Source organism: Entelurus aequoreus, linkage group LG14 (assembly GCF_033978785.1).
Source record: "Entelurus aequoreus isolate RoL-2023_Sb linkage group LG14, RoL_Eaeq_v1.1, whole genome shotgun sequence".
NCBI lineage: Eukaryota > Metazoa > Chordata > Actinopteri > Syngnathiformes > Syngnathidae > Entelurus > Entelurus aequoreus.
The window spans coordinates 57,735,526-57,745,525 of NC_084744.1; the positions used below are offsets into that span (position 1 = coordinate 57,735,526).

Here is a 10,000-nt window from a genome sequence, read left to right on the forward strand (position 1 = left end):
GCGCTTAAGAAACTTCTCCGTGAATTTATCTCCGGACTTCTTCTGTTTGTTTGATATTGTCATTACTGCCACAAGTGGTGGAAAAGTGTACTACAACTGACTATACCACTATGGCCCATACGGACCACCGCCCTATAGTCAAGAAACACTGATCTCGACCAGTGACTCTCAAACTGTGGTAGTGGTACGCAAGCGCCATCTCGTGGTACGCCAAGGAAACACTTCATTACACAGTGTGACTGTTCAAACGGCGTGTAATGTTAGAGTGGGCAAAAATATAAAAATATACTCGTTCAATAAAACCTCTGCCTTGTTTTTAACGAGTACTTAGGCCTACTAGGCTAAGAATAGACTAAGAGGAGAAGTATTGCGGAAAGAGATTATTCTAGATTGTACCTAATGTCATGACTGGTTTTATTGATTATTGACTATTTTACTGATTATGGGACAAGCAGTAGAAAATCTACGAACAATAGGAGACTGGGCTTTCTGCTCCGCCGCTCCCAGTCAGGGAACGCTCTCCCTGACCACCTGAGGGCACCACAGACTGTGGATGCTTTTAAAAAAGGCTTAAAACCCCTTCTTTTTAAAAAAGCCTTTTTTTAGATATATGCATACTAGTTTTAGCTATTTGGCTGTTCTAGTTTTTATTTAGTTTTTATTATCTTTTTATTTTTTTAATACACTGTAGCACTTTGAGGTTGTTTACTCAATGTAAAGTGCTTTTTAAAAATAAAATCTATTATTATTATTAAATGGATGGATGGTACTTTTTTTCATCACTTATTGTTTGTCTTTGGTACACTAATGTGTATATTTTAGGCCATTGGTTCTTTGTTTTATTTTTGCAAAAATATATATATATATATATTTAGGGACCGGATTTTTGGGACAGAGGACCCTATTTTATTTCTAGCGTTTTATTAGGGACCGGATGTCCCTTTGACCCCCTTGACATGCTCCAAAACTCACCAAATTGGACACACACACCAGGACTGGCGAAAATGGCGATCTAATCAAAAAACCAAACCCCAAAACTCTAAATTGCGCTCTAGCGCCCCCTAGGAAGAAAACACAGACAAAACTGCCTGTAACTCCCAGTAGGAATGTCGTAGAGACATGAAACAAAAACCTCTATGTAGGTCTCACTTAGACCTAGATTTCATACACTGACAACCCCCAGCAAAAATCAACAGGAAGTTTGCAATTCCCCCTTCAAAACAAAAGTTGAGTAAAAACAGCCTTTCTTCAAACATTATCTCCTCTGAGCGCGTTTGTCGTGTCGGCTTCAAATTAGCACAGGAGAGAGATTGAACCCTTCTGATTAAAAATTGATGAAAGAGTTTTAATTACTGCTCCGGTTTGGATTTTATGAGCCTTCAAAGTCGGTCCCGTCCATCGCTGCTTGCAGCTTTCATTTTATATTGCTCTTTTTATCTTTGATATGAACATTATTGTGTAAAGTCGAAGTTATTGTTTTTTGGGGGGGGGGTTTTGTTCTTTGTTGTTGCTATTTTTGTATTACAACATTTTATTATTGATCATGTTGTACTGCATTGTAATATTTTGTTTTGTGATTGTGAGATGTTTTTTGCCTGGACCCCATGAAGAATAGTCTCCACTGCGGTGTAGACTAATGGGGATCCTTAATAAACTAAACTAAACTAAGCTACTGTATTTTAATGCTGGTCAAGCCAAGTGTTTTCTTGGTGGAAACAAGTTGGAGTAGGACTGATCTGGACCAGAAAGAAGTGTTTTAAATGTAGATTACAATCACCGTTAAGGTATAATTGTACTAACAAAAACACTTAATGGACATAAATGTCAGGTAAAGTCAAATATAGGAAACAAAGAGTCAGCTCTTAAGACAACAGAAGCAGCAAACACACCTGGAGGACACGCCTACAAGGAGGGAGCTGATTGGAGGAGACTAAAAACAGGACAAATCCCCCAAAAATGATCATCCAGATGATTAATATTCCCAATTTTACCTTTGCAACCTCATTATATTATTGGCTAAGTTTTGTTTTTTGTGCCTTTAAAAAAACTTGACTTTAAAACGCTTTCTACTTCTAGCAACCAAAAAGCTGTGAAAACTATGATGCTGGGTTCCAAATGTCAACTATTTACACAACTTGTGTGAGCCTATAACTATACACATTACTACATATATATATATATATATATATATATATATATATATATATATATATATATATATATATATATATATATATATATATATATATATATATATATATATATATATATATATATATATATATATATATATATATATATATATATATATTTGACATTCTACTATAATTACTTTATTGAATTAACAACCTGGTGCTGTATCACACTGTTTTTGTACTTGTTTTAATTGTCATTGTTTATATGTTTGTTTGTAAATGTGGAACTATATACTGTAAATAAAAGTGTATTTAAAAAAATAATTAAATTAAAAATAAAGACTGTTTGAGCATTTAAAAAAAAAAAAAATACAATAAAAGTTCATTAGATATCATATTTTACATTCTACTATTATTACTTAATGGAATTAACAACCCCCTGGTGCTGTATCACACTGTTTTAGTACTTGTTTTATTTGTCCTTGTTCATATGTTTGTTTGTAAATGTTGAACTTTATAAATAAAGGTGTATTAAAAAAAATAATAATAATTTTTTTTTTTTTTAAAAAGCCTGGTTGTGCATTAAAAAAAATAAAAAATAAATAAAAGTTGATAAGATATCATATTTTACATTCTACTATAATTACTTAATTAAATTAACAACCCCCTGGTGCTGTATCACACTGTTTTTGTACTCGTTTTAATGTCCTTGTTTATATGTTTGTTTGTAAATGTTGAACTTTATAAATAAAGGTGTATTAAAAAAAAAGAAGAAAAACAAATGAATTATAATAATAAAGCCTGGTTGTACATACAAAACTAAATAAAAAAAGTTGATAAGATGTCATATTTGACATTCTACTATATTACTTTATTGAATTAACAACCCCCTGGTGCTGTATCGCACTGTTTTTGTACTTGTTTTAATTGTCCCTGTTCATATGTTCGTTTGTTAATGTTGAACTTTATAAATAAAAGGTGTATTAATTTTTTTTTTTTTTTTAATAATAAAAAAACAAATAATAATAATAAATAAAAGTTGATAAGATATTATAATTGACATTCTACTATAATTACTTTATTGAATTAACAACCCCCTGGTGCCGTATTGTACTGTTGTTTTACTTGTTTTAATTGTCCTTGTTCATGTTTGTTTGTAAATGTTGAACTTTATAAATAAAGGTGTATTAAAAAAAAAAATGTAATTAAAAATAAAGCCAGTTTGTGCATTTAAAGAAAAAATAATAATAAAAGTTGATAAGATATCATATTTGACATTCTACTATAATTACTTTATTGAATTAACAACCCCCTGGTGCTGTATCACACTGTTTTTGTACTTGTTTTAATTGTTCTTGTTCATATGTTTGTTTGTAAATGTTGAACTTTATAAATAAAGGTGTAAAAAAAAAAAATGTAAAAAAAAGTTTTAAAAAAATAAAATAATAAAGCCTTTTTGTTCATAAAAAATAAATAAAAAAGTTGATAAGATATATTTTACATTCTACTATAATTACTATATTGAATTAACAACCCCCTGGTCCTGTATCACACTGTTTTTGTACTTGTTTTAATTGTCCTTGTTTATATGTTTGTTTGTAAATGTGGAACTATATACTGTAAATAAAAGTGTATTTAAAAAAATAATTAAATTAAAAATAAAGACTGTTTGAGCATTTAAAAAAAATAAGAATACAATAAAAGTTAATTAGATATCATATTTTACATTCTACTATTATTACTTAATGGAATTAACAACCCCCTGGTGCTGTATCACACTGTTTTTGTACTTGTTTTATTTGTCCTTGTTCATATGTTTGTTTGTAAATGTTGAACTTTATAAATAAAGGTGTATTAAAAAAAAAAAAAAAAAAATTATTTAAAAAAAAAAAAGCCTGGTTGTGCATTAAAAAAATAAATAAATAAATAAATAAAAGTTGATAAGATTTCATATTTTACATTCTACTATAATTACTTAATTAAATTAACAACCCCCTGGTGCTGTATCGCACTGTTTTTGTATTCGTTTATACTTGTTTATATGTTTGTTTGTAAATGTTGAACTTTATAAATAAAGGTATATTAAAAAAAAAGAAGAAAAACAAATAAATTATAATAATAAAGCCTGGTTGTACATACAAAACTAAATAAAAAAGTTGATAAGATATCATATTTGAACATTCTACTATAATTACTTTATTGAATTAACAACCCCCTGGTGCTGTATCACACTGTTTTTGTACTTGTTTTAATTGTCCTTGTTCATATGTTTGTTTGTAAATGTTGAACTATATAAATAAAGATGTATTAAAAAAAATTAAAAAAAATTCTACTATAATTACTTTATTGAATTAACAACCCCCTGGTGCCGTATTGTACTGTTGTTTTACTTGTTTTAATTGTCCTTGTTCATGTTTGTTTGTAAATGTTGAACTTTATAAATAATGGTGTATTAAAAAAAAAATGTTTTAATTAAAAATAAAGCCAGTTTGTGCATTTAAAGAAAAAATAATAATAAAAGTTAATAAGATATCATATTTGACATTCTACTATAATTACTTTATTGAATTAACAACCCCCTGGTGCTGTATTGTACTGTTGTTTTACTTGTTTTATTTGTTCTTGTTCATATGTTTGTTTGTAAATGTTGAACTTTATAAATAAAGGTGTAATAAAAAAAAAAGTAAAAAAAAGTTTCAAAAAAATAAAATAATAAAGCCTTTTTGTTTATAAAAAATAAATAAAAAAGTTGATAAGATGTCATATTTTACATTCTACTATAATTACTATATTGAATTAACAACCCCCTGGTGCTGTATCGCACTGTTTTTGTACTTGTTTTAATTGTCCTTGTTCATATGTTTGTTTGAAAATGTTGAACTTTATAAATAAAGGTGTATTAATTTTTGTTTGTTTTTCAATAATAAAAAAAACCAAATAATAATAATAAATAAAAGTTGATAAGATGTCATATTTTACGTTCTACTATAATTACTATATTGAATTAACAACACTCTGGTGCTGTATCACACTGTTTTTGTACTTGTTTTAATTGTCCTTGTTCATATGTTTGTTTGTAAATGTTGAACTTTATAAATAAAGGTGTATTAAAAAAAAAAGTAAAAAAAGTTTTAAAAAAATAAAAAAATAAAAATAATAAAGCCTTTTTGTTCATAAAAAATAAATAAAAAAGTTGATAAGGTATCATATTTTACATTCTACTATAATTACTTTATTGAATTAACAACCCCCTGGTGCTGTATTGCACTGTTTTTGTACTTGTTTTAATTGTCCTTGTTCATATGTTTGTTTGTAAATGTTGAACTATATAAATAAAGGTGTATTAATTTTTGTTGTTTTTTTAATAATAATAAAAAAAATTAATAATAATTATTAAAAGTTGATAAGATGTCATATTTTACATTCTACTATAATTACTACATTGAATTAACAACCCCCTGGTGCTGTATCACACTGTTTTTGTACTTGTTTTATTTGTCCTTGTTTATATGTTTGTTTGTAAATGTTGAACTTTATAATAAATAAAAAAATAAATAAAAAAATAAATAAATAAATAAATAAATAAATAAATTAATTAATTAATAATAAATAAATTAAATAAAAAAATAAAAAAATAAACTGTAATAGGGCGGTGTGTTATTTGGTCATGTGACACAGCAGGAGAGCACATGTGCAGCCGGGGGGGAGGGGGAGGGAGGTTTGAACCCTTCTGTTGTCTTAGGAGCGGTGGTGTGGTGGTGTGGTGGTGTGGTGGTGTGACCTCCATAGGCAAACAAAGGAGACGTCTTACCTGTGGTCTTGTTCTCCATTTGGGCCTCGCAGGCGTCCCTCTCCTTGTCGATGTCCTTCACAAGGTCGCAGATCTGGTTCTGCGTCGAGCGCACCTGCGGGGGAAAAACAGGTCAGGTGACGTGAAAGGTCGACCGCAGCCCGCTTGTGTCCACGCACGCGTGTTGTCACCTTCATCACGACTTGCACATTTCAACCGATACGGTACCAATCACCGGCACCTGGGAATCAACACCCGTACTCAACCCTCATTTGCAAGTATTACATCGCTGCAATAGGCAACAGTGCGTTGCCACTTTAGTCTTACGTTGAGCCTGACCAAGTCTTTAGCCTGTAAAGACTATATATATTACCTACGCTTTGAACCCTGCGGCTTATAAAACGGTGCGGCCTATTTATGGATTTTTCTTTGCCGATAGTTTAAGCAAAAACAAGCAAAGGCACTGAAAATGTGTTATTGTTTCTGCTAGGGCGCCATCTGCCTTTCTGTTTAGACCGAGCTTTCCACCGTCTTTTACCCGTCCATACCGTTTGTACTCGAATGGATTCGTCATTCGTCGCTCCAGGCAACGTTTGTAAGTTTTACAATATAACTAAAAGTATCGGTACTTTTAGTGTGATGTCAGCAGGAGTGTTTCCGTGCACGTGCCGTCGTACGGTAATGAAGCTAGCGTCGTTAGCATGAGCTAATATGGACATTTTCTTCATTCATCACTCCAAGCAACGTTTGCAAGTTTTACAATATAACTAAAACAATTCTTACTTGAGTCTATTTAGCTGATTGTAGAGCTAGCTTGCACAGCTAGTGGATCCATGGCGATGACTTCTGTTTTGTTTGATCCGCCGTTTTACTGCCGTGTTATAGACACCATTTAGAAACAATTAAGGTGTATAAATAAACATTTGCAAAATATTTATGTGTAAATAACTAATTTCACAACGTATATATCTGCGGCTTATAGTCAGGTGCGGCTAATATAAGGATTTTTTTTTTTCTTCTAACATTTTGTGGGTGTGGCTTATATACCGCTGCACTCTATTATCCGGGAAAATACCGTACTTATTACACACCTGCTGTTGCGGTTTTCCTTACCAAATTTGAAAATGGCCATGTAAATTTGCAAATGCTAATCGGCAGCATTTATATGGCATACCCCATGTAAGTTAGCATCGAGCTAGTGCATTTTTGAAAAGTGGGAGTCGTACCGTACTTGCCAGCATTTCCGGTCAGACATGCTTGCTGTGCAAAATTACCGGCGGAGTCAGCGATGATAAAAGGTAAACCAAAAAAAAAAATCGATTCACATCCGAATCGTGATTCTTATTCATTCCGACTCTAAATCGGTTCATTATTTTCAAAAAACGAAAAAAAAAAAAAATTAATTACATTTTTTATTTTATTAATTTTTTTATATAAGAATCCATTTTTAAAAATAAGTTTTTAGGCCCTCTCAATGCAACCGGAGGTATTTTTTATTCTAACCTGTGACATTATAATTATTATACCAAACGATACATTGCGAGAATCTGTTTGAATCAAGAATCGATTCCGAATCGAATCGTCACCCCCCCGGGATCGGAATCGGATCGAATCGTAGCTGCCCTAAAGAGTCACACCCCTCGCCATGAGCGCTTGTTTCCCCGCCAAGTGCTTGAGTCAGTGTCGAGTCTGCTATTTAAATATGGCACCATTTGATTGAAGGTATAGGGATGACTACTGTCTACTTCAGTGATTCTCAAACTCCTTATAGTGGTACGCCACAGAATCGCTTGATTAAAGCACAGCGTTTTATTTCCCTATATTTGCACACAGTGTTACTGTTCAAACTGTGTGTAATGCTACAGTGCCAAAAAAATATTAAATAATATTTCTTAAATAAAACCTCTGCATTGATTTGTAATGAATACTTAGGCCTACTACACCACTGTATGGTCCTTGGAGAAGTACGATATACAGTCGTGATCAAAAGTTTACATACACTTGTAAAGAACATCATGTCAAGTGTATGCAAACTTTTGATCGCGACTGTAATCTTTTTTCTGCCAAAATAGAAAGAAAGAATACATTTAGTAAGAAAAGTTACAGTACTTTATCGATACATTTTATTTCCGGGCTTTCGAGGGCCAATTAAAATGAAGTGGCGGCCCCCCCGGGGCCTTGAGTTTGACACGTGTGGTTTAAATGGCTACAATGAAACAAAAGTAAGCAAATAAAGTCAACCTGTTTTCCCACTCCACTTTAAAGTAGGTCACTGGTGTCAAAGTCAAGGCCTGGGGGCCACATGGGGCCCGCCTCCTCATGTTATACGGCCTGGAAACAAAATGCGTCAACAAAGCACTTCAACTACATTTCTATTCTGACGGATAAAAAAAATAAACGCATGATCTTGACTGTATATTATTTGATACAACAAACGTTTATTTTGTGTCATTAAGACCCAAGTTCTCTGAAGCAGGTTTTTTCCCATCATTTTGTTGATAGATAATAATCAAATGAAAGGGGAAATTGTGTAAGAATATCATGAACGTCTCCATAAATGAAAATGACCTACTTTTACCATGGCAACTAACAAAATGAACCCATTTTTTTGTTGACCTTTTTTTAAGAATGTTAGCAACATTCCGCACAAACGCTTTCCTGTCGCTGTGGTCCGAACCCCCAGCTGTTACATAAGAGCGTGAAATATCCTATTAAAATACAAGTAACAATGCACAAGTGGAGGCAAAGAAGCAAAAGTCATCCGTATTAGTGACGTGTGGGTCGATACGGAAATATATCGATACCAAATAAAGTCATGAAAGAAGAACTCACATATTGCACACCGGAGGGAAAAAATGAGAGATTATTGTTCATACATTATATACATCTGTATTTTATTATAGTTCTATAATTTTGGGAAAAATGCAAAAAAATAAAAAAATAAAAAATAAATTAAAAAAATAAAATAAAAATAATAATAATAATAATATATATATATATATATATATATATATATATATATATATATATATATATATATATATATATATATATATATATATATATATATATATATATATATATATATATATATATATATATATTTATTTTATTTTTTTATTTGTAATTTTTTTATATATATATTTGATACATTAAACAATTTTATTTATCATATACAAAAAAATATATATTTTTTTGTAAATACTTTCATTATCAGTATTTTACTATGGTTCTGTATTTATGGGGGAAAAATAACAAAATTAAATATTATATATATATTTGTTATATTTGATACATAAAAAAATAGGTTTGTGCAAATAAAGTTATGAAAGAAGAACTCACATATCGCACACCAGAGAGAAAATTTTCAAATTATTGTTCATACATTATATACATTAATTAGCTGTATTTTATCGTAGTTCTATATTTATGGGAAAAAATGCAAATAAACAAATTATATATTTTCTTATATTTGATACATTAAAAAATGTTTAATGTATCGAATATAAAAATATATATAATTTTATTTTAAAATACATTCATTATCTGTATTTTATTTTAGTTCTGTATTTATTGAAAGAATGTAAAAAAAAAGAAAAAGAAAAAATTATATTTTTTTTTATATTTGATACATAAAAAATAGGTTTGTGCAAATAGAGTCATGAAAGAAGAACTCACATATTGCACACCAGAGGGGAAAATGAGAGATTATTGTTCATACATTATATACAGTACATTCATTTTCTGTATTTTATTATAGTTCTATATTTATGAGAAAAATGCAAAAAAAAATTATATATATATATATATATATATATATATATATATATATATATATATATATATATATATATATATATATATATATATATATATATATATATATATATATATATATATATATATATATATTGATACATTGAAAATATAATTTTATTTTGAATATATTCATTATCTGTATTTTATTACAGTTCTGTATTTATGGGGGGGGAAAATAAAAAATAAAATATTATATTTTTTTTTTTTGTATTTGATACATTAAAAAATAAGTTTGTGCGAATAAAGTCATGAAAGA

The 10,000-nt window shown here is 29.7% G+C and overlaps 1 protein-coding gene across 2 annotated transcripts in view; it reads right to left on the bottom strand.

The window, feature by feature from the left end:
• The window catches only part of LOC133665107 (vasoactive intestinal polypeptide receptor-like), a 97,997-nt gene that overhangs the window by 80,349 nt on the left and 7,648 nt on the right, over window positions 1-10,000 (bottom strand). For both annotated transcript variants that reach the window (XM_062070314.1, XM_062070315.1), the window contains one exon: window positions 5,947-6,040. In XM_062070314.1, coding sequence (XP_061926298.1) covers window positions 5,947-6,040 — 94 coding nt within the window. The remainder of the gene's footprint in view (window positions 1-5,946; window positions 6,041-10,000) is intronic.